The 25,194-nt window shown below is 37.4% G+C and overlaps 1 protein-coding gene across 2 annotated transcripts; it reads right to left on the bottom strand.

Annotated features, from left to right (window-relative positions):
* Nucleotides 1–601: 601 nt before the first annotated feature.
* On the bottom strand, nucleotides 602–8,777 carry EXOC1L (exocyst complex component 1 like). Of its 2 annotated transcripts, none has more exons than XM_066185765.1 (3): nucleotides 8,695–8,777; nucleotides 4,260–4,390; nucleotides 602–3,245 (listed from the first exon to the last, which is right to left on the bottom strand). In XM_066185765.1, exons 2-3 carry the CDS (start codon nucleotides 4,359–4,361, stop codon nucleotides 2,982–2,984), a joined length of 366 nt encoding a protein of 121 aa, XP_066041862.1. In that variant the 5' UTR covers nucleotides 4,362–4,390; nucleotides 8,695–8,777; the 3' UTR covers nucleotides 602–2,981. The 2 variants fall into 2 exon arrangements, with proteins under 2 accessions (XP_066041862.1, XP_066041861.1); XM_066185764.1 differs by lacking the exon at nucleotides 8,695–8,777 and adding an exon at nucleotides 7,935–8,319.
* Between the last annotated feature and the right edge of the window lie 16,417 nt (nucleotides 8,778–25,194).

Raw genomic sequence — 25,194 nt, 5'->3', positions numbered from 1 at the left:
GAACAGACTTGGCTAATAGCTATTCCTGTCTTCTGAAGAAACTTTTCATTATATCCACAATCTCACATATTCATTTCATCATGTAGCTGAAACCTTTTTTAAGAATGCTACAGATGCATTCGTGTTAATCCTTTACTCCCATACGTTTCTTCCTATTCAAATTTTGTAGAATTCTTCCAGGAGAACTAGATGAATCCCCAGATACTTTATTTCAAACTACATTCCATTTATCTAAGGTCAGGAAATGTGATGGAGGAAATAATTCTACATTAACTGAAAGATGGGCTATTATTTAGCCTGTTGGGTCTTTTCCATTCATAATTTAGCATATTCTCTGTATCCTGTGGTGTGGCTGTTCTATGCTCACCACAAAGTGACAGTGTCCCTCCGACTTCCCACAGCACAATCAAGCAATTACCATGTCTTGGTAGTTAAGAGAACTGTGGGAAAGTAAGGAGTCCTTAGATTAAGTCCACAAAGATCTTTTAAAGTACTCTTCCTTTTGATAGTAACTGAAATAATTGACATGGACAATGTCCCTGTTTTTTCCAATCCTTTTGCTCAGTCTGACTGCTCAGTTAAGAATGTCTGGAATACTACGTTATAAGACAGAAGAAAATGCCAGAGATATTTTAATTGCATATTCTTCCACACAAGAATATACATATACAGGTTTGTGTCTTCCAGTATAGTTCATTACATGTTTATACCGTACAAGAATAAAAATGTATAAACCACCGATGAAAGTCCATTAAATACAGTTGAATGTTATAGTAACTTTTTAGCTATCATCAGTTTCTAAAATGATACAGACAATTGTTGGGCAATATATTCAGTATACATGTACTTTATTTCAAAAAAATGCTCTAAAGTGCTTATTTTTAGGGTTCTATGTTTATTAACAATTACAAGATGACTGATGAAAGTTTTTCCACACAGAGAACATTTCCTTGTGCCTATTAAGCAAAGAATTTGTAAATATTGTGGAAAACATTGTGACCTCAACAATCAATACACAATTCAAACAAGACAATGTATCATAGATAGCAGTAGCATGAATTATACTTTCTATATAAGATGGAACCTGGATGTTGGGCAAATACTTCTTGTAGCTAATAATCAAACATCACAATACACTTACTTGGATACTGGATTATACTGGATTATCCCAAAGACATTCTCAAAAGAACAACTGTATTGTGCAAACAATCCTTCTCTCTAACAGTATTAAGGTGGCAAATTTAAGATCTTAAGTCCTTACAAATGCCAAAGGATTTGTGTTATTCACATAAACTGCCCTCACAGCTGTCTTACTATACAGTAATAATTGCTAAGATCTGTGTTAGAACCAATGTAATTTGCAATATATGCCTAGAATAAATATCTAACTTCTGAATATTAACAAATCAAAAGTATGGGCTTTCCTACATACACGCAATAGAAAGTAGAAAGCTGTATGTTTTACAGGTTTTCAAATATATTCTCACTTACTTGATGTTATTTCAATTTTGAATCCAAAGTACATTTATACAAATGTTTTCAAAGGTGGGAGTTCACATGAAAGACAAAAGCAAAGTTCAAGCCACAGTAGAACACAGTACCCTTGCACAGCATCTTGCACAGCTATCCTATTTTAGAGATGGCAGGTGCTGAGAGAAGACATGAACCAGCCTCTGATTTACAGGGAGCTGACATCACTCAGCTCCTGGTCCACATCCTGTTTAGTCCACAGCCTGCCTTCCTGAACTCTCTTGGCTGCCAAAGGAGGAAGCTACTTTTCTCCTGCAGGACATTCTGACCAGAAGCTCCTCTGAATAGAGCTTCTTTTTGGTTGGCATTTTTTTATTTACTCTGGGATGAACAGCCAGCTAACTCAGCTGACTGGCACTGGGCAGGAACACTATGCTTCTTATCGTTAACATTGTTCCTCTTCAGCTTCCATTCAACACAGCTGCCACTTATCCTCTACCATATACTGCTATCACAAGTCCAGCTGTTACATTTAGTGAGCTGTTCCAAACCCCTCAAGTACACTCCACCCCATGGCAAATGTGACTCTAAGTATTAATGTGCCTTTAAGCAGTGCACTGAATATGCTTACACTTCCTTAGCTAAAAAAATTCTCATAATTCTATGAATTTTGAAAACTCTATCACTCACCTACAAAGTTACTGTAGTAGCCAACAACTACTGTTTACATTGTATTTCCTTATATTTTGGTTCAGACATAGAGACAATTTATGTTCCCTAACCACACCTGTTTATATGCAATGAAGGGCCAGAAAGGAGACATTAATGATACAGAAGGTCTGACAAATAAAGAAATGCTGCTTAAGAACATTTGTTTTCTAAGACAGTATCACAAATAACGTGAAGGCCAAAGGGAGTACTAAATGTTCTGTGGGAAAAATAATACAGCTGCATAGGTGAAAAGTTGGTCCCATGGTACCTGAATGCTGTACTTCTATTCATCAGGATGAGAAATGGATTCTTGTGGGGATGTAGGTGTGATCTCCTTAACAGAGTTCTGTGTTTCAACACAGTTGGAAATGGAAATGGGCATCATTCTCATACAGAACTCAACTGATTACTTTTTGTTCTCCTTCCAAGATATAAACTAACTGTTAATGCTCTTAATGCTGCAAAAGTATTTCAAGCTATTAATGAAAGATAATTTATACCTCCATGAACATATAAGCAAATGCTGAGCTCTGCTTACATGAGCAATCACCACTGACCATGATAATTCCTGGTTCTATGTTTCCAGTCTCTTGTATGTATAATTTTTGCTAGAGTGAGGACCTCTTAATATATGTAAATGAATTATCAGCTATTCATGTAAAAAGTATGCTCCACTTTTTGCTTACATGTAAAATTAAAAAGGAGACAATGCATATCACTTACTAACTTTTTATCATATGGTTTATGAAATGCTGGTCAGTGAAAGTCAACCAGTCACCTTAATGTTAGAAAATACATCTTCAAGAGAAACGGCAGAGGGAGAGACATAAAAGGTTGGAAGCATAGAAGCAAACCCTCATAACTACTAAGAAATCTCTATTGCTGGATGACCAGATTGAATCATCATTTAGATAGGTGTCATCAAAGTTCACAATCTTGAAGTCCTTCTTAAGGTACATCGCATTCAGTTTGTTTAGTGTTCGAGCAAAGGTATATTTAGATGCACAACTATATGCTTCCATATTGTAGACTTTGTGGAAATGCATATCAAAATATGGATTATCCTAAAAAAAAAAATTTGAGAGAGAATAAAATTACTACATGCATTACAGTATTAGAATTGCAATCTGTTGTTCTCTGCAGGGCTTTTTCTCTGTATGATGGGCTCTAAAGAACTTCACATACTTCTGCTATTCATCTTAAATGGTCTTTTAAAACTTTAAAAAGTAGCAGCTGTAGTTCTTTGTCATTGGGGATTTTTTCTGAGTAAAACTTTCTGAGTTTGCTCAAGCAATACACTGTACTTTATTGGGATTGTACTGTCTTGTTTTGAACTGAATCAATTTGTTATGCTGCCTAAAATACAGTATACAAAAAGCACTTGCCTTGGACTATAACTGTCTATGTGTGAGGGAGAAGAAGAATATTGACGGCCCTTCCTTCCTCAGTTGTATTTCTTTGTGCTTTCTGGCTCTTGAACACAATTAATCCTAGCAGCAGATAAATTCTTTTAAATTCCATGGATATGAATACCTATTATGAATATTTATAGCACTGGTAATTACCCCATGAGTTTGAGGTTCATTTAGGCTTTTCTTTAATCAAAAATGAGACAGATCTTGATCATCCCAGTTGTGAAAGGCTGAATCATTTCTAAAGAATGTTTTAGCACAACACTTCAGAAGAAAATCCCCATAAAATTTTTAATGAAATTTTGTTTTCAAACACACTCTAAAATCTATTGCATTAACTGCAGTTTACACCGGAAGCTGCAGATGGAGAACTTTTATTACAAGTTATAATGACCATATTAGAAAACAGCCAACTTCTGCCTCAGGTCTCAACCAGAGAGATGAAGACTATTATAATGAACTAACAAACAAAATATCTCACTTTTCTCTTCCCCTCCAACAGTGCAAATGTGATGTGGAGCCTCTCACATGCAAAAAAGCCAAAATTCCCAAAATTCCTTGGTAACATAACTTTATTTTTCAGATAATGCATTTTAATACTTGTATCCCAAATTACAAAAAAAGAAAATTATTCTCTATGTACATAATACATAATGTAACACTTACTGTATCTGCTTCTTTTCCATCAATCATCTCCAGATCTTTCAAAAACCACTTTTCAACTATTTCATATTTCTCCTCTCGGTCCACTCGCCAGTGTTTAACCATACATATTTCTACTTCTTTACTTTTAGTTACTGCAAGAAAAAAAAAATAGTTTAGATGTGCAAGCAAGTACTTCCCAAAGTTATAAAAACTGAACCATGACAGGCAGAGCTGTATGGGCTTATCCTGGACTTGACAGTTTTATTTTGCCCAAGTAGTAGGAATAGTGCCATGTTGTCAGTCTATGAACCTTGTCAGATTTTAGTAGATTTAGGATTTACCTTACCCACCCTGTGTAGAAAGAGTCTTGTCTGTTCAAAAGTCTTTCATGTGAGTTCACTAGCACTGCAATGAAATCCTCATTCTGCATTATCCTACTTACTTCAAGAAGGAGACTTTTTGGGGTGCTGCAGTTAGAAAACTGCAAAACCTCTATCAAGGTTCTGTATTTACATGACTTGTGCTATACTTTCCATTCAGCAAAGGAAGTTCTCTTGTGAAACCATTATTTTTTTAAAGCAAAACTCTTATTTCTTTATATAGTACGTAAACAAAATTAACATGGACATTTCTTTCTTAAAGCTTCCAGTTGTCCAGAACTAAATTAATAGAAATTACTATTTTCCAACTTAGGCAGGAAACGAGATTTAAAACAGCATGAAGATGCTCTTTGCAATAACTACCATTATTAATTGATTACCTTGAGTGCTGAGTAGGAGACTGGATTTCTGTAACAGACCATTATGGGTGTGAAAAGTACCAGAGCCTGAACAATCTCCTGCATATCCAACTGCTGATGGCTGCAGGGCAGCCACATTCCCAAGCTATCCAGTAGCCCAAGTTATGGTCAACTAGTCACCTACATCTGGCAGGAGCATTTTGACTTCATAGCACAAGGCTAGGAACACAGGAGCAAAATGCTTTTATTTCTAAATACTGCCTGAATTTTTGAAATCCCATTTTGAAACTTCATTAGTTTTACCTTCCTCTTGTTAAAACATCTCTTATTCTCACCTGCTTATAAGAAAATGGTTATTAAATAACAACAAAGTATATATGTTGGAGATATTCCTTCTTTCCATTGCAAAGAAAAACAGTGGAAAATATATAAATTGATCATAATTTCTCTCAGCATATATCTTCCCTGCCTGGGAAATACAAATAATTTTTTTCCCTGATCCCAGGAATTATAGTTACTCAATCATTTTTAACCAAAAGACCACCACCATGTAATCTTCCATGGAGAAATTACAATGGTTTTCATTTGCAAGCAAATCTAGCAAATTAATCAGGAAGTTCTCTTCATACTTTCAGTTTCACCCATTTTGTTTGTTGGTTTGTTAGCTTGCAAGGGGATATGTTGTCTCCCTCAGAGTTAAAACTAAAGGAAGCAAGCCCAAATCCTAAGTTCTCTCAAAAATACAAAGGGATGTCCTAGGAGCCCCCAGATCTCCACACTGGCACTGCTCTACCCCTCTGACAACAGAAATCGTGCGACATAAGGACAGAGCACAGATGTTACACATAATGAACTCAGTGGTGAAACTTGGGTGTGCTATTTTCAGCTAAAGAAAAAAAAAAAATCCTGCCTTTTACAAACTGCTTGATCTTCCACTCAGTTAAAAGAGTCAAAGAAATTTTTTTATAGAGAGCATGAGTTCAGATCTACCATGTCATTCGAATAAGCTCTAAAAGCTTTGCTTGAGGAGGGCACAGCAATGGCAATACCTTCATAGATGACAAAGTATTTCTTAAAGCCTTTCATGGATTAAACACCTTTTCCAGTGTGTCTGTAGGACAATAAAATGTTATCCCCGTTCTTTCTTGGGTATACCAATACCGGGTTGTAAAACCCCCTGAACGGGGTTGCATTTCAGCTCTACCTTCTTCCAGGGTTTATAAACTGTTTCATGAAAGGATACTGTCACCTTCATGCAAGAACTGGGACTTGCTACTGTGAAAAGGAAATAGTATTGGCTATACGGCACAAAAGAAGATTAGTTCAGTTACCCACACCAGGATTTTGTTGTAACACACATTTCAAAAGGCATAGACTTCAGAAGTTTTGCCTATAGTTTGATTTTTTTTTTCTTATGGTAATTTGAAATCAACCGAAACACACAGAGGTTGCATTGCAAGGATAAGATTTTAGATAATGCGTTTTGCTACTACAGAATCACAGCAGAACACAGTAGTTGCTGGCAGCTGGATGCAACCCATCTCCCAGAATCAGATTTCCACTCTACTCACCACTTACTCAATGGTGCCTGAATATATTAAGAGAGTTTAATATTGGATAGTGAAGAGATCCTACTCTTAATACTCTGCATGAGTTTTCCTTTATCTCTGTAGAGACTTCCAATCCGTAAATCAGATTAGAGGCTTTCTTTAATGGTGTGTTCTACCCTTGCTGAAAAATAAAATTTTAGTAAAGATTTTAAAGGCGCATAATGTTACTTCTCCTTTTCGGATGTTTCACAACAGTGAACTGCTTATAGACCTCCAACATGCAACTAATCATACTTCTACTCATAGTTTCATAAACTATGAATGAGATTGGTATTTCTGTATGTTTAGAAGCCCTGTGATATCCAGGAATTAATTCCTTAAAACTGTTTTTACAGTTCTAACATACAAAGCCTGTTCTACCAAAATAAAATGAGTACAGGGAGCATAGCTGGCTCAGGGTTTCTAATAATCAGTAAAATAGCTCATGTATTCTAAGGACTTCAGGTGTTTTGAAAGATAATGAACATAGAACACTGGATGCCAGCCCCATCTATGTCTCAAGTACACAGATTATTTCTACCTAATACATGTATTTGAAACCTGAAGAGGAAACAGACTGAAAGAATCATTCACTTCAACCTAACTATTTACAGATAACATTTCTAAGTATTTTTCAGTGGTTTGAAATAATAATTTAAAAAACCCACACAAACAAAAGAACCCCCACAAACCAGCTTTTCTGACACCTCTATAAAACAGATGATTCACTTGAAAAGAAATTTAGAAAGTAGTCAGTTATAACTACCTGCAGTGGTTTCAGTCCGCCAAGATTTCCTTCTCTGTGGGAGTGTAGTTGGCTTCTTAAAGCAATCTTGTTTTACTCCAAGTTTGTGCTAATTACTAACTCCAGTGTGTATTTAATGAAACCGTAAGTCTAGTTTGTTGTTCAAAGTGTAATAGGAACAATATACGGGACATTAGACCAAGACGAGGGATAGTGCAAAAAATTGACTCACGTTTCCTGCAATGTTATTGCATTGTGACCCTTTTCTGTGCAAAACCTGATTAGAAGTACTGTAAGGGTTTGCTCTTTTCCGAGCAGCTCGGGCGCTCACAGCGCTGCCGCTGCCAGAGCACTGCCCGCAGCTGCGAGGCAGATGTCCTGTATCTCACCCGGTGTGAAAACCGGAGCTGGCGTGAACCAGAAATGGGCGAGAACCCCGTTCCGGGGGCTGTCGGCGGGGCGGGAGCAGCGAGCCGGGCTCCGTGCTGTGCCGCGGGGCTGCCCCGCTCCGGCCTGGGGGCGCTGAGCCCCGGCCCCGCAGCCTCGCATCCCCCCGCTCCCAGCCGCGCCCGCCTCCCCTCGCAGAGCCGCTGGCGCCCGGCCCGCCGGCGGCTGCCCCGTACCTGCGGCGCACAGGTAGTAGCGCTGCGCGCCCGCGCCCTCCACCTCGATGAACTCGTGCAGCCTCCGCCGCCGGGGGCCGAACAGCCTCTTCATCAGCTCCTCCTTCACCAGCGAGGACATCGCACCCGCGGAGCCGCTCAGCGCCGGGCACCGTCCCCCCGCGCCCCGCAGCCGCCACGGGGCACCACGGCGGGGGCCGCGCTCCTGCCGCGCGGGGCCGCGGGGCGCGGGGGAGGCATGGCCGGCACCGACCCCGCTCCCTCCCGGCCGCTTCTCCTCCACCCCCCGACACCCGCCGTTAAAACTTGGGCCGCCGGCGCCGGGAGAGGCCGGGCCGCGGATCTCCCCGCCCTCCGTGCGCCAGCGGAGCTCTCCCAGCGCAGAGCCCGGTACCGCCTGTCCGAGCCAAGTCTCGGAGCTGCCGTCGGGCCCCCCGCCCGAGCTGTACCCGGCCGGAGGGAGGAGACAACGAGCGGGCAAGGACGCAAAGCAATCACACAAGAGGCGATTTACCAACCAAAAAAAAACCAAAAAAAAACCCAAAAAAAAAAAAAACAACAAAAAAAAAAAAAAAAAAAAAAAAACAACAAAAAAAACCACAAAAAAAAAAAAAAAGAGAGAGCGCTGTCAACGCAATTCTTTTTGTCAGTAGATGAAAGCGCTGAGAATTTATAAAGGAATTAGATAGCATTATGGCTGTCACCAATGTTCATCCAGTAATAGCTTTTTGGCTAATAATAGCGTTAAGGAGAAAATTACCTTTTGCCACTCCCTAAAAACAAAAAGTGAACTCGCGTCCAGAGGAGTCGTCAGAGGGCAGGCGCAGCCTGGGCACCATCTCCAGAATGTTTGCACGTGTGAGAGGTCTTTCATGTCAGACATAAATGAATTTGCAGAAATGGTGGTTGTTTCTGCCATTCTGCAGGTATGTGGGTGAAGTTACTGGATTTGGGTGCTCTTGTGATTCTGGTATCCATAGCCTGTGTTAAGAGTTTTGCCCTTTGTACTAGTTTCTGGCTGCTTATAAAAGTTTGGATATTCTCTTCTAATTCTGAAATTCAAGCTTAGTATATCTGAATACCTTATTGAGTTTTTCATTCTTGTGATCTCAATGCAAAGTAGAAAGAAATGTTACCTTGGAATGAAACTGAGTGCTAAAGCGCAGGCAAGATTTGGAATCTGTGGATTTTTTAAAAATTGGCAATATTAGAATTATTTAGTGACATAAGTCTACATAGTGCTTTGATGATGTGAAGCAAAATGGAGCCAAGTTAAAATTATGTAAAATCAGGGAGAATCATCCTCTGCTATAGGTACTAAGCATTTTGGGTTGACAAGTGGGAAAGGATTGAAAAAAAACTAGATTTTGATTTATAATGCTTTCTTACACAGTTATGATTTTTAGATGTATAGATTAATTTCCATCTCTGATTTGGGAGAGTAAAGTTACTCTAAGCTTCAGGTTTTATAAGTATGGTGCTTAGGGATAAATTTAATCTCTTAGCTTTAAAGTCTTATTTTAGGAAAAGAGCAAGATACTAACTTCCAAATCAAGACATCTGCATATCGGGAACATGTCTTCTTCTGGAAGAAGATTTTCTTTCCAGAGGATATCTGAGGCACAGGGATGCTCAGGTTCCTGCCCACAATTTTGATGATTTGGCCATGCCTTGAATATGAGACTGCTGTACAAATTGGCTTGCAGTTCACTGTCCCTCTCAGTCGGCCAGACACTGGCAGAATTGTCAACCCCAGGCTTCTGTTCATCACCACTAGTGTTAATAGTGCTGTGGCTGGAGGTTTCAGTGCTCATACTCAGTGCCAGACTCCTCATTAGGAAGCTAATTTTGGCTCTGCGAGTCTGTAGCTCATGTCGCATCTCAGATTCTCTCTCTCTCTCTCTTTTTTTTTTTTTTTTTTTCTTTTTTTTTTTTTCTTTTTTCTTTTTTCTTCTTGAAACTACCTAGAGGGCGAGTGAGGCATCACTGGCATCTTGGAGGAGATGGAGCTAAGACAAAAGTGGTGCATAGATCTGATCTCCCTTGAATCAAATTTTCATTTTCACAGTTTGATCATACTGTGAGTTTCCACAAGACTGTTTTGAGGTTTGATATATTAATATTCTTCTGCTATATCCTTTAGTGTATTCTCAAATGCTGCATTAAACAACCCCTCTGAGTGTATAGGTAGGAAGGTGCTATGATGATTTGAATGGGTAATGTTTTAATAGGAAGTATAAAATTTTTTAGTTCACTACTGCTTTTGATTCTTTTGATTCTTTATTCAACCCACCCTCTGTTACAATGTAGCAGAATTCAGATCCACCTTAGCTGTGATAGTATAGGTCCAAATCCTAACACTCTGAAAGGCAACAGTTGAGCTATAACTCACACAGCCAGCAAGGATACACTAACTATGGCCCAGGAACAACTTATCTCTCACCCAACATCCCAGCCAGCCATCCCTACCTCAGATAATACCACCCCTGAATGAGGGTCTTCTAAATCAGAACAAACTAAACTAATTGTTACAATGACCACAAAGAAATTTGCATCCAGATTTAACTGGGATTAACATGTAACTGCCCAAATAGATGAATTACAGATGATTGTGGAAGTCACACAACACCTAACCCAGGCTCACAGTGGTATACAAAGGGAGAAGTAGACACTGGGGAAGTGTCTTAGTCCCTTCTGCTGAATATTAATTACTTCCATACCTTTTCCCCCCTGTTTTTCCCTTGCAATTTTTTTCCCATGTCCAAATACAGTTTTCTTTACTGTACCCAGGATATTAACTATAACAGATGTAGTAGCAGATCCTAAAAGGATAAATCTCTTTAATCTTCATTGTTTCTCAGCCAGACTCCTATGGTAAAATCCTATTCACCAGCTTTAGAAACCACATTTGTGATGTGTCCCTCTACTTCTTTGGATCTACCATTGGGTGTTAGTATATGCATGTAGCATGATTATTTCAGGCTTGATCCAAAATGCATTAAATCAATAGCAAAAATGTCTTTGATTCTGGTGGGCTTCAGAGTAGTCATTAAAGGCACAGTAGAATAGCTGTCACGTTTAGGTGGGACTTCACTGTGGTCTGCATGTTGAAGCCCTCCAGAAGATGTACATTTGATCTTTCTCTCAGTTCCTGGCACACCTTACAAAGTAGTGTTTGCTGGAAGTGTCTTTCCCATTGCTCCTTGTTTGACAATGTCATGAAATAATGGGAAGGAAAATGCAACATGAAGAATAATTTCTCAGAGTTGCAGAGAATCCCTATAGATTAAAAAATATAATTTATAATTAGCTTTACTTTCCAAGATCTGCTGTTTCTCTTTGAGGTTTCAGCCAGGTACAATTTTCTCTGTTAACAATTACTTTATTATCTGTAAATATTCTTCACAGCTTTGAGTCTCCAGACCACTTTTTTAACATCTAGGATGAGATTTTAGAGTGTGAAGTAGAAATTATGGATGACGTTCTACAGTGATGTAGCTGTACAGAGCAGTTTCCAAAGCTGACTTCAGAAAACTAGTTCTGAATAATCATCATTTTCCCCTTGTGATTTACTAATGATTTTTTCTCAGGTCTCTTTCCCCAGTGGCATTTATAGAGGATTTGGCTCCTAATTATGGCTAGTTATGCCCATGTTTTTGTAGCTATGCCAATAAACTTAGATCTCTGTGCAGTGTAGCGTAAACCTAGCTGTGTTGTCCTGAAAACTCTTTGAAGCAGCAGAGATAGCAGGGTTTCATGCAGAAACGCTATTCAGTAAGCAACAGCTTGAGACACTCAGTTTTAAAATAGAAGCATAAAAATACATGAAGTAGAAGACATCAGTTGGTTAAAATGTTCTTGCAGAGCTGCTTTTCTCCTGAATATTTTGGGGAGCCCATTAAAAGAGTCTTGTTTCAATGCCAGGATATTTGGGTGCTCAAACAGACAGTGACTCAAGATCTCATCAGTTCTGGTAAAGAACATTAAACCCCAAATATGGCTGGTGTCTCTAATGGTAATGATGCAATTACTTGGTTTTAAAAGCAGTATTGTACTCTTTCCTTGGAAGAAAGAAGGTAAAAGTTTATTCTTGATTTAACCGATGCTCAAATTCTTCAAGTTTATATTGACTTTATTCTGGTTTATCATTTTCAAAATGTAATCATGAGTGTCATTGCGATAAATGGTCCCACACCATGCCAACATCCCATCCAAAATTTTCCTTTCACAAGAAAATAAACACATCCTTCATAGAAGAGTAACCAGATGCTGTTTTATGGATGGAATTTGAAAGTGTATTTTGAAACATAACACAAAAGTATGAAATATCCAATTCTTCTATGGAGAATTTACACGTTGAATTTTACACATTATGAACTAAAAATTAGGGCTGTAAGTAAATCAACTTAAGTAATAAGACTTTCAGTTCTTGTTCAGCAGAGCTCCTAATGACACTTTGATGAGTTGCAGCCACATTTAATTAACAGTGTGAAATCCTGGCATGATGGATTCAGCACTCTGTTATTCAAATATAACCCATTCAATATCGTAGTGTTCTTTGTGGAGGTAAAACCATAAAGATAAGAATAAAGAAAAAAAAAAAGGAAAAATAGTTAAATCCTATGAGTTTCTAGGCATACAAATGACCATTAATCTTCTGACAGCTGATAGCTTTTGAAATTTTAGCTAAGGATTTTGACAGCTGTGGCGTGTTTTATAAAAATACAGAGGAGAACCCATAGTAAAGAGTTACATTGATCAAGAAGAAGTATCTTGATAATACATTAGAAGTAAATTAGGTTGTGATGCAAATCAAAGTGCCCTTTTATGTTCTCATTTCCTTGTAAATTTTTTAATAAATGGATTTTTTCTTCCAGAGTTACCCAGAGCAACTTTAACAGATATTCTGTCAAAAGCCTCTTTATACTTTTTAATAATGATTTTCATCTCTACCTCTGCAGTTGCAAGTAATAAATTTCATTTGTTTTGGCACAAGAGCCATTCTCTTCCTTCATGAAAATTGAACATTATTATTAATGTAGATAGTCAATTACTTCAGATTAATGTGGATTTATATTTTAAATCAATACATCAACGTGATGCAAAGCACTCCTAAAACACTATAAACTTCTGATGGTTATCCAATCCATTTTTAAAAAATTCATAGCGTCAGGAATCTATACAACTGCATAATTTGTATGGATATTGTATTTAGGCCATGAGCTCATAGTTGACAGTTGTGTGGCTTAAAATATGTTTTATTCTATATAGATCTTTATAATCTTTATAAGTTCTTATCTGGTCAGTTACTCAAAAATGTTAATGTCAAATACATTAAGAGAAGAAATAAAATACAAAAATGTTGAGAGTAAATTTAATTTGTCATGGGAAAATACTGATAAGAGAAATGGTGGACACATCTCCAAATGCTTTCACAGGTGGCTGCTGTTGTCAAAGAAGTCAAGTGGTCAATTATAAAGTACAGAGTTCAGCACAAGGATAATTAATGCAGATATTATGACATTGATGCAAATATATGAGCATTTGCAAATAGTGTGATCTGACTTTAAACAAGTTTCTAGCTTCCTCCTCCTGGAGTGTTTAAATGAAGACAAATGGCCATTCTGCATTGTCCAGTTTAGTGGAGTCCTGCACATGGAAGAAACTACTTGAAGATGAAACTATTCACAGGACTAGTAGATCATTTACCTTTCTCATAGCAGGATCAACTTGATCAAGCTCATTGATCTGGCCTGCTCCTAATCAGAGCCATAACTTCTGTAGTGGTCATAAAGTCTAATTTCTTGCACACCAAACTGCAGCACTTTCTAACCCTCTGTTTGCTTTACCCAGTGGATGTTCTTGGAACTCTCTGGGTGCATAAACTGAGGAAGATTTGATGCAGAGTATTTGAAAAACGGGGAAGGTGTCCAGGCCAAACTTCTGCTTTTTATGACTTGAGAACTCCTTAAAATTTGGAGTTAAAAACTTGGATTCATTATGGGTTTTTTTTCTTGGTCTTCATCCAATTCTTGTATTGTCACACTCTTGGACACGAAAGAATGAAGCAGGCAGCAGGAAGGTCAGCAGGAAAGTTCTATCTTTAATTTTCTGACTCCATCTTTTATACAGTTTTTTCAGGAGACAAAAGATTGGCTACATGGGTTGCCATCTCTTTGACCTCGTTGGTGAAGATCACCATCAATCACATTTCTCCTCCCAGAGGAGAAATATGTAAATAAAATAGATAAATTCTAAAAATATACATTGTTTTCTTGAAGCTGCGTGAGAACAAAATGCAAACACTGAAAAGCACAAAAAGTTAGGGTGACATTGTGTTTCACTCTAGAACTGAAAATAAAAAACTAAAATGACATATTGGTGTAAGATCAATAAAGTAAAACTATGGGATGCGTCATAACTTTTTCTTGTCTGAAATTTGAATTAGAGCTAAAGAATATTGTATAATGAGAAGATTCATTACATTGCACTGCTTAGTGGATCCAAGCTAGAGACTGCTGATTTTGTTTTCACATTTTGGTAAACTTTTCCAATAGCCTGGAAACAATACTTAATAAAAGTATCAAATATATCTGTCCTCCCACCCCACTGATTCAAGCATATTGCAACAGGTTAATGAATTTTCATCATGTCTGCCAAACATAAAAACATTTCAGAATCAAGCCCTTTTACTGAACTAATTAAATAATTTGCTCTGCAACTAATTAAACCTGATTTCCAAAGAATTTCTGCCTACTAAGTGGTTGATTTTGTAGCAGAGTTGCATTATGGTTGTGCGGGACCTACTCCCTGCTTGGACATCAGACCAAGCTGGGGAAGGCTGCTATGAATCGCTAACCACAGAAGTTTTGGTCATAATTAATGTCTTATTGGACACCAGAGAAACTACCTCACCCCAGTTTCAGTTTTTTCTGGAGTGAGTGCCCTGATGGAGCATGGGCTCCTGCTGAAGCACGTACTGCTCTGGGTGTTCTCTCTCCTGTGTGGCTTTTTGAACGTCTATCAATACCATTAACCAAGAGGTGGGTTAATTATGATTGCATGCACTTGCATATGTGCCTTCTGTGCAATTGCCTTTTGTAAAAATGTTTTCTATGCTAGAATGTTGCAGATGACTATGATGGTTTAAATTATAAATGTACATTTTAAATAATGTACACATAGCAACACGTATGCCACTGTTTTCCTGGATGCATATTTTTTTCATTGCTTTGCTTTGCTCCTCTTCACTCCAGCTGCTTACCCTTGAAGCAAATGAATAATCCCATTGGATTAACTGTTCTCATTTAAAACAAAGTGCATACATAAATATGTTTAGAAGTATTTTTCTTTCATTCAAATAATAACTTTTTGTACTGCTTTTCTTTTTACTAGACACACTGACAGGAGTGCCCTGGGCAATGTTCAGTTTGGGCTGTCTCGTGTTGGAAGAGGTCTTTACTTAAAGCCAGTGATTATTTTACAGATAACCTGGTTAACCTTGTTGTCTATTTATTCTCCACAGTAAGAGTACACAGGAAGGGTAGCTCTGATACCAAGAAGATAAAACAGTCATATTAAGTCAAAAGGGAGAGTTTTCCCTGCTTCTCAATATCCTTCCTTGACTCTGGAGTAGTGGTAAAGAAAGTGGAGTATTGGTACAGAAAGAATTCAAGTTGGGCCCATACAAGTGGTCTTTCCTAAAATCAGCTGGATCCTGGTAATCAATCCGTTAGGACATTCTGACACTGAGACTGTGTTCAGTCCATTATGTTTAGTAACCAACAATAGACCCATCTTCTATGAAATTATCTAACTTAATTTTTAAATCATTTATACTTTTGTCCTCCTTAGCATCCTTTGGCAGTGAGTTCTATAATGCTGTTAATACGTTGGATAAAAAAAAGTATTCCTTTTTTTTCATTTTAAACCTGCTACCTGAAAAAATATCTTTGGACATCTCCTCATACTTGTGTTTTAAGAAGTAGAGAGTTACTTTCTGTTTTCAAACTGTTTGTGATTTTGTAGCTTATACTATATCCTTGCCCTTAGTTATTTAATTTGGAAACTGAAAGACTGTAACCTTTTTGCACTCTGGGTAAAGAAGCCTGGGTATACTCCTTCAACTGGACAATGTGACCATAAGATTGTCTGCTTTTCTGGACAGTTTAAAACTTATCTTATGGTTTCTTCTGTGATAGGTTGTTTCACAAGTTACTTTTTATCCTGTGAAATAATACAGTTTTCTACCCATTTTTGTGGTATGCAATGTCAGACTCAAAATGTTGTCTGCTCAAGGAGATTTATTCCTCATTTTACCCATGCAGTCGCAAACTTTGCTGTAGTCTGCCCATCTGGTTGGCCCTGCATATATATAAAGGGTTTTTACAGAAGATGTGGCCAGATACAGTGGTCTGCCTGGACAGATCAAAAAAATTCTTTCTACTTTTTCCTATATTCTTGAAGCAGTAGTAAGAAAATAAATCACACCAGAAAGTTCAACATATTTCAGACACAGACCCTGTAGTGGACAGAGCAGGTAAAAAATCAGCTACTGTATAAAGGCTGAAACTCAGAAGGTTGTAGCTGATAGTTGAGTTTTTATTTCAGTGGTAGAAAGAATTCAAAAATTAAGTATTTCACAACCTGTACATTATTGCATTTTGTAAAGAATCTGTTTTATAGAGTAAGAACTTTCTGAAGAAATTAAAAATTTGTTTCTCAGATACTTCCCTATCACTACTGTAGAAACTTTTATAATTAAAATATGTTAAGTGTCTGTGGGGAAAATGGGATGCAACCCACATATTTGCAAGGCCCATGGTTTGCATATTCCCCATATTTTAGAACACAGATTTTGAAAAGCTTTAGTATTTACTGAATAGTTGCTCCAAGCAAAGAAGCCAGCAAGACTTTAGGCAGGTAAGGAAAATAGATTTCTGCTGATAAATAATTAATCTAGTAATGCTGCTGCCTGATATACATAACCATTGTATTTATGCAAATATAATTTAGAAGAAGAAAGAGCATTTGCTTGGAGTGTGCAACATTATTGGCAGTTCTGATGTTTTAGGCTATTTCACTTGGAGCTGTCATTCCTGCCTTGAGTATGAGCGTGGTAATCGAGCTAGTATCAGTTTCCCAGGCTGGACGGAGCACTTGGCAGCCTTTGCTGTGGTATGAAAGAAGAGCAGATGACAGTATTGACCACTGGCAATGTGTATACTCTGGGGAAACTTGGCCCTTCAGTATATATTATTAGACATAAATACTAGAGCACTAAAATATGCCAGTACTTTAAGGGAACTGTGGCTATTTCATAATTTGAAGTAGTGATTTGGTTTGAGTCTTTGCTGTTGCTTTACGTTTTGCAGAGGGTAAAGAGAGAGAACAAGGGTGAAATGAGATAATTAAGGATGAATGAAAACAGTTCTTTGATATGATGACAATGAGTATTCAATATGGGAGATTTATTTCTGATTGTGGGAGGGGTTTTTTTAGACTTTCAAACTAGTTCAAAGACATTCTCTATAGGGTTTTCAAGATTTTTTTCTCACAATTAAGCAGGACAAGAATGACATAGAGGCACAAGATGTTTTTCTGCACTCTAAGTTTTAATGCATTTATGTAAATAGAGTAATCCTCTTTTATTAAAATAAAGAGCAAGGAAATTTTGATTCCCTTTTTTTAGTGGATACAAAATAAACAGGCTTTTTAGAGTTAATAGGGTTTTGTTTATTTACATTAATAGGATAGACCTTTTCTGCAAGCATGAGATTTGGTCTAGAGCATTTGGCAAATATTGACAAATATTGCCTCCTTTAAGAGACTGCAACATCATCTGTCTGACTTATCTTGAAGGTGACTGTTAAACTGGATATCACTAGATAGATTCTAATGCTTACAGTTCAAGCTGTTCTCTTTTTTTTTTGCCAATGCACATAATTGGCAGCATAATCACTGTTCTGTTCTGCCAAGTATTTCTTAGTATTTCTTAAGTTTCAAAGAGCCCTTTTTCATAAAAATATGGAATTGTTTTTTACAAATAATTCCAAAGAGGAGCAGATAAATACATTTCTGTATTTATCTAGAAAAACACACTTCCAAGCTGTAATTTATTGAAAGTTAAAGGAAAGAACATTGCACCACTCACCAAACAGGCAGTATTTTCAAATAAAACCATACCTGAAATCTCATCAAAAAGTGTTAATTATACCTCAGGCTCTTGACCTTGCAAAGTAAGATGCTGACAAGTGTCTTCCTGATATTTTGCAAATTAAGCCACAGCCACCTAAAGCTGTGTCCAAAGTAGTTAAATAAATGCCAACTGTAGCAAAATAAATGCTATGCTGCATAGCAAAACCAGTGTGCCATGTAGAACACTCTTTAAAGTGTTAAAGGGGATTATTTAAATTTAAAATCCTTCAAACTGTTCAAGAGATTTCTTAACTTCCTATCCTATCCTGTCCTGTCCTGTCCTGTCCTGTCCTCTGTGTTTGCGGGACCCACTACACTAGAAAATTTCCTCCTTTGTAAACATTTCTGAAAGGATGCCTTGCATGTGTGATATGTCTCAAGAGAGCATAAGTGAATTTTTCCAATTACTTTGCTATTTCCTTTTTTTAGGTCTTTGAAAGACCTTGAAGATCAATACCTCAGTAAAAAAAAACCAACAACAAACAAACAACTAACTTAGTCTTTTAGAATGCTGTGTGCTAAGGCTTTATGTGAAAATTGGTATCATGTGTTTAATGTAAAAGTGTGATTGATTTGTTGGAGAACAGCTGAAGTAAATGTGACTGCAAGTTACTAATCAAGTGTTTTGATGTTGTTTTATTTCATAATAACTGTACAGGAGAGGTGCATATATGAGTGACTTTGTGGACTGTTTTGTCCCTGGTATGACACAGTCTTGCTCATCATACAGCCCTTAATAAAGTCTCAATGAGGGAATTCTATGCTTGGTTTTCTAAGAAATGTTCCAGTGTCTGCATTTTACTGCCAATATTTTATACTTACTTACTGATAATATTTCAGCATGTTCAGTTTTTTGGTTTTGTGTATGTGTCCTTTATCTCTGAAGTTGGAACCATTATTATAAGACAAGGACATGCACAGGTGAATGCTACTTAATACTGTTTAGAAAATTCTGAAACAGTTAAAATTTTAAAGCTCAGACTTTTGCCTCTGAAAGCTGAAGAGGGAGATTTTTTTGTATGTAGTTTCAAATTTAAAAAAAAAAAACAGTTTAAAAGCCCTTAAAATTTCTTAAGTTTTATTTTCAAAGGCAAAGAAGGTAGGTCAGTGCTTTTAACAATTACTTGCTGTCCTTTTTATTAATAATTGAATAATAATAATAGAGTCAAAACAGTGAAATCTGCACTTTTGCACACATGAATGCATATTGATGGGTTGTATCTGAGAATTTTGGTGTGCACAGCTTCATTTATATTGGTGAATGGGAAAACTCAAGTGGAAAGCATTGCAGCCCCTTGGACAGTAATATTTGTTCTACATCTACAGAAAGAACATCTGTACAGGAAGAAATGGCAAGATGGGGAAAACTTTGTCCTACAATTTAATGTAGAAGTCATTTTAGATATAAGGCCGAAGATTTCTTTTTCTTTTTAAGATTACAAATAACCAAAAGTTCTTGTTGCCCACTCCAGGATTCTTTTTTGCATTTCTAATCTATTTACCAAAGGTATTTTCAAGTGTCCTAGTTGTTATTCAAATGATGAGTCCCTGAGGTTAGAATTCTCTCTATGTAGTTTTCTAATGCTATTTACCCAGTGTATTCCTGTTCTAATGAAAGCAGTAGGTTTCATATCAAGACATGCCAGGTACTGGAGTTAATTGATTATGTTCTCTGTAGGAAACTTTGAAGTAAGAAACCTGATTTATCTCCTTTGAGAATGGAGAAATGGGGGAGCTTACCAACCCTATTAGAACACTGCAGCATATCTGTAGGATACTTTGTGGTCTTCAGTGATAGCCCAAAAGTGCTTTTGGTTATTGGTGTGTTTAATGACATACACAGGAAAGCAAGGAGAGACTTCACAGAGTTATTTACTGGAATCAAATAATGGTTCTAGATGGCATAAAAGGTTGAGTATTTTTAATCAGACTCTTTTGTCAATGCTAAGCAAATAAAATTCAATATTTAATATTCTCAGAGATAAGTCAGGCTTTGAATAATGCTCAAACTACTCTACGATAATGTAACCCAATTTGAGAATTTCAATGGCAACATTGCTTATTGTAAATTTTAGCAAAGTTTCTTGGTTTGTGATGGTCATAGTCATTTAAAAAAAAAATTAACCAAAATATCAAAAAACTATTTTCTTGTTCTTCAAAAAAAACCTGTGAAAGTAGTACATGATTTATAATCATCTCCTGTGCTGCAGAATATGTTGTTGACGAAATTATATTGTTTCATATGTAAATACTGTAGAGAGGAATGAAGAAAGAATCATAGAATATACTAAGTTGGAAGGGCCCCATCAAGGTTATTAAGTCCAGCTCCTGGCCCTACACAGGACACCCCAGGAGCCACACCATATTCCTGAAAGCATTGTCCAAACACTTTTTGAACTCTGTAAGGCTTGGTGATGTAATCACTTCCCTGGGGAACCTGAAGAGTGAGCTGCATCCAGAAACTGGAAGAGCTTGAGGAAAACCCAAAAGAGTTTAGTGGAGCCCTTGAGGCACAGAACAAGCAAAATGTCTTTTTCCTTCCCCCTCATGTTTTTTTTTTAATGAAAAACATGTTAATTTTAATTTTGGACAGTATCATACTCACTAAACCAGATTAAATTTTTTGGTATTTTGCTCTAAATTCAAAGGTTTTGGATTAATTTTAGTTCTGAAAGCACTGTTTGAGACAGAAGTGCTGAAAGGAGCAGAGGAAGAGAATCATCCCATTTCATCATGAGATTGGAATGAGTGTGGGAGACCATCCTGTGTCCTGAGACAAAAAGATCACACTTAATGATTCACTCCCTTAGTATTAACTGTTTCCAAGACAGATAACTTTTATATGAGCTGAATGCCAGTATCTTTGTGTACTGAAAGAAGCATCTTATACACCTTAGAAAACTGAGTAGTAAAGGAGAAGCTCATCCTGAAGGCAGTACTTGCACAGCTTTCCTTTGCAGATGAAATAGGTCTAGTCTCAATTAATGCACCACAGTCAAGACTGAAAATGCCTAGTGGCTCCTCTTCTCCTCTAGGCAACCTCAGTCTTTCACCAGTCTTGTAATACTGTGGCTTCCAGAGGGAAGCTGCTTTGGTTGAAGGCCTCATAATAGCTCAAAAGCCAGGAATTGACCCACACAGTAGTGTAAATCACTTTCCACAAAGGACAAACTAGGTCTGTATAGGTGGAAAAAAGTTGTGATTTCATATCTGCTGATCTCTCTTGATACATCCAGGACGAAAACCCATCTCTTCCCTCTGCTACCACCCAGCCACTAAAAGGCATCTGTGCTTTGAGTCATCCATGCAGGGACAGTGACCATCTTCCAGAACTGCTAAACCCTCTAGCTTCTTTGCGACTCTCTTTATGATGACAGATACATTTTAAAAGTTTAAGTGGCCTTGGGGAAAAATGTAACTTTTTACAATAACTTTTTTGTTGCATTTACAGGTATTTAATATATCCATAGCTTAAGAACAGTAGTCTAGCCATTTTAAAGAAATGTTTCTTCTGTTTTTCGTTACTCCTTATGAATTTCATTATGCATATTTTGATGGGGAAATGCCCTCTAAAGCCAAGAGAATGTCTTCCACTCACATGGTAGATGTCCATCTAAGTCTTTATGCATTATTAATGTCATAGAGTCAGCAAGGGCTTGTGGTTCTTTTATAGGGAAAGAAATTGAAGTTTAAACTCTGTAAGAACTTGTCTACTTAAGGTGAACTAGGTAATGGAATAAAGAAAAAGAGTTTGAAAGCTTGCTCAGCTCTTGGGATTTGGAGGCACAGTATGGAGGTTTTCACCTCTTGCATGAATGAACTGATGTAGAAGAAATTTAAAGCATGGAAAAACTTCTTCAACACTTTAGCAATGGCAATTACAGTCAGCAGATATATTGAAGAGATCTCAAAGCAGCAGCTTCTGCTGAAAACCCTTTTGCAATATTGCTACATAGTGTCAGCACTGTCCAGTAACAGTTGATGCAAATTGTAATTAAGGTTCTGTCATATTCAGGCAAATATCCAATTTGGTTTCTTTTATAGCAAGTCCCCATGAAGCTTATCAAGGTTGTTATCACAGAATCACAGAACAGTTGAGGAGGGGGGGCACCTCTGGACATATCTTGTCCAATCCCCTGCTCAATCTCAGCCACCAGAGCCAGCTACCCAGGCCATGCCCAGACAGCTGCTGAACAACTACAGGGGGGGAAACTCCACAGCACCTCTGGGCAACCCGTTGTAGTGCTTGGTCACCCTCACAGGAAAAAGTATTTTCTGGTGTTCAGAGGGGTAGCTCTGCATTTTAGTTTGTGCCCTCTGCCTCTGGTCCTGTCACTGGGCATGCCTGAAAGGAGCATGGCTCTGTCCTCTTTGCAGCCTCCTTTCAGACATTTATACATGTTGATAAGATGCCCCTGAGTTTTCCCTTCACTAGCTAAATAGTCCTTTTTTCATAGAAGAAATGCTCCAGTCTCTTAATCATCTTCATGGCCTTTCATTGGACTCTCTCTATTATGTTCATATATTTTTTGTCCTGAGCACTCCTGTATGCAGGAGCCTCCTCAGTGCTCAGCAGAGGTAAGGAATTACCTGCCTTGATCTGCAGGCAATACTTTCTCTAGCAAACCTAAGATACCCCTTACCTTCTCTGCAGCAAGGACACATTGCTGGCTCATTTTCTACCATAAACGCTGCAGGGACATCCTTTCTACTGTTGTGGTGTGCAAAACCTGAAGACATTCCTGAAGATCAGTGGTGCCTGAAGCACACTACTATTTTGAGATCCACAGGTAAGAGAAATACCAAGAGTCCACAAAACTATCATCAGATATTTAGAAAATCAAATTGTTGAGGAGAAAATTTGCTTCACCTTCTCATATTTTTTTCTCCACAGACCAAATAAAACCATCAGTGTGTATAGAAGCTTTCTGTGAAGCTTCTGTGAAGGGTGATGAAATTGTCCTGTCATAGCTATAATGATCAAAACAAAATGTAGAGCAAGAAGATTTCCATTAGTACTCAAAAACTCTTTATAAAGACAGTGGAGCATAAGAACTTGATCATAGAAAGGTTTTTAGAACCACTTTAATTGAATATTTTTTCATAAGAGATGAGACAAAGCAGACAGGATGGGCAGCTAATTTGTTCTTGGAGTTGTGATGCTGACCACAGTATGATAATGTGATAATTTTCTGGCCTCTGGGCCAAAACCCAGAAATGCTGTATCTTTCATGATTCTAGGTACCAAAGTACTGGTCCCAGAATCCTGACAGACCCATCCACTCCCAAAGGCAACTCTTTTACTCCTGGACAAAACAGTCACTAAGGGTCAATTCGAGAGATTTCAAACCACATTTAAAATGTGTTTGAAGTCAAAACAGGATATATCTTAATCCATTTTCAACTCCAAATGTTCTTTAGAGACATTATTTGCCTAGTATAGGCTTCTTCCTATAGTTAGTCATATGAAGGTCAGACAATGTCTGGTTTTAATGCTAAATGCCAATCCTCTGTGATTTTACTTGGCTTATACTTTTATTGATTTTAAACAAATAATGTATGCAGAATAATTAGATCCAATAAACAGTTAATTACTGCAGCAAATGTTCTAAGAATTTACTATTCATATGTGTAGATTGCTGATGTGAATTCTTCAGGAATTCAATGTAAAAAATTCAGATGTCTTATGAAAGCCAGTAAAGCAAAATTATCATGTTGAGTTAAAATGTAATTCTGTTTTACAAAAGTACTACAAGCATTGAATTTGTAGCTCTCATATTTTTAATCTCATCTGTAAAGACATTTCTGGGCCCATCCAAATCACTTTGGAATTTTGGATTCTTTTTAGATTACCTTTTTGAAAAAGAATGATGGGTAGCTTCTGGATATTTGGCTGCAGAGCCAGAAACACAAAGGTTCAAACTTTCTTTCTTTGAAACATCTGGCTCTTTCATCTGGAAAATGCTACTGACTCCTCTTGCCCTGAAAAGAAAAATTCAAGTGCAGAAAGAAGTGGAAAACACTCTGTGATTGAATTTAGAAATTTCAGCCTAGCCTTATCAGGGATGAAAAAAATTGCCAAAATTAAACCATCAATGAGGAATCTTGAAATATACCCTAAAATAAATTTAATCTAAACAGGATAGGAACACCATCTAGAAACTTAAACAAAAATTGCAGAACAAAAAGTTTTTATTCTACCGTATCAGAAATGCCTAAACTTCCACGAAGTTGTTTGTATTTGTTATTGTTGCTGATTTAATGTGGAAGATACTTGGGTGCTACCACTTCTGACCAAAAGTTGTACTGTGGCAACTGTGTCTACTGCTTTACCTTGGTGAGTTTTAGAAATACAAAACAGGGATCTCTTCTGTAGTATTTAGCTTGTTTTTACTTAATTTTTCCAAGCCCAGAAGGGAATTCAGCAAATGGCGTTATCTGGCTCAAAAGACTTAAATGTAAGATTACGAATTTTGCTGAGAAACCTAACATACTATAATGAGTTGGAGGAGAGGATGCCAAGAGACCATTTTCTATTTCTTACTAAGTAGGATCCTTCAGTAATACTTTTTAAAGAGAGTAATTTGTTTAATCCTGGGAGACAGCTACAATAACCTAAGATCATTTAAGAGAAAAGAAGCTGCAGAAAAAGTCAGAGCAGCGCCACCTGGGTCAGAGCAAACATTTAAAGAAGTAGCGTGTTAATACTTAAAGAATTTATTCATCCATATTTTATAACTTCTAGCTTTTGTAGTTGAGCGTAATGAATGGATCTCCAAGAGCTTGAGTCATCATGCCCGTAGCTGATGCCAGTTTCCAGGCATTAACTTTAATTATTGATGCTTTCCCTAATAGACCTGATGGCACATTTTTAAAGTAAAGGTTCTGTATTACTGAAGGCATGCCCTGCTGCTGGGCACACTGGCAGAGGGAAACGTGGAGCTTCCACCCACTCTTTAAATTAAAGCTTTGTTTCTCAGGTTTTGTTCTTTAATTACTGGGTGCATGGCTGTGACCTCTAGGCTAGGTTGTCTTTGTAGAAGTTTGTAATTGGAAGAAGTTT

This window comes from Chamaea fasciata, unplaced genomic scaffold (genome assembly GCF_029207755.1).
Source record: "Chamaea fasciata isolate MVZ Bird 193981 ecotype frontalis unplaced genomic scaffold, bChaFas1.0.hap1 SCAF_6, whole genome shotgun sequence".
Classification (NCBI taxonomy): domain Eukaryota; kingdom Metazoa; phylum Chordata; class Aves; order Passeriformes; family Sylviidae; genus Chamaea; species Chamaea fasciata.
Note: the sequence above shows the minus strand (reverse complement) of the source record. Positions and strands in the feature narration are given on the sequence as shown.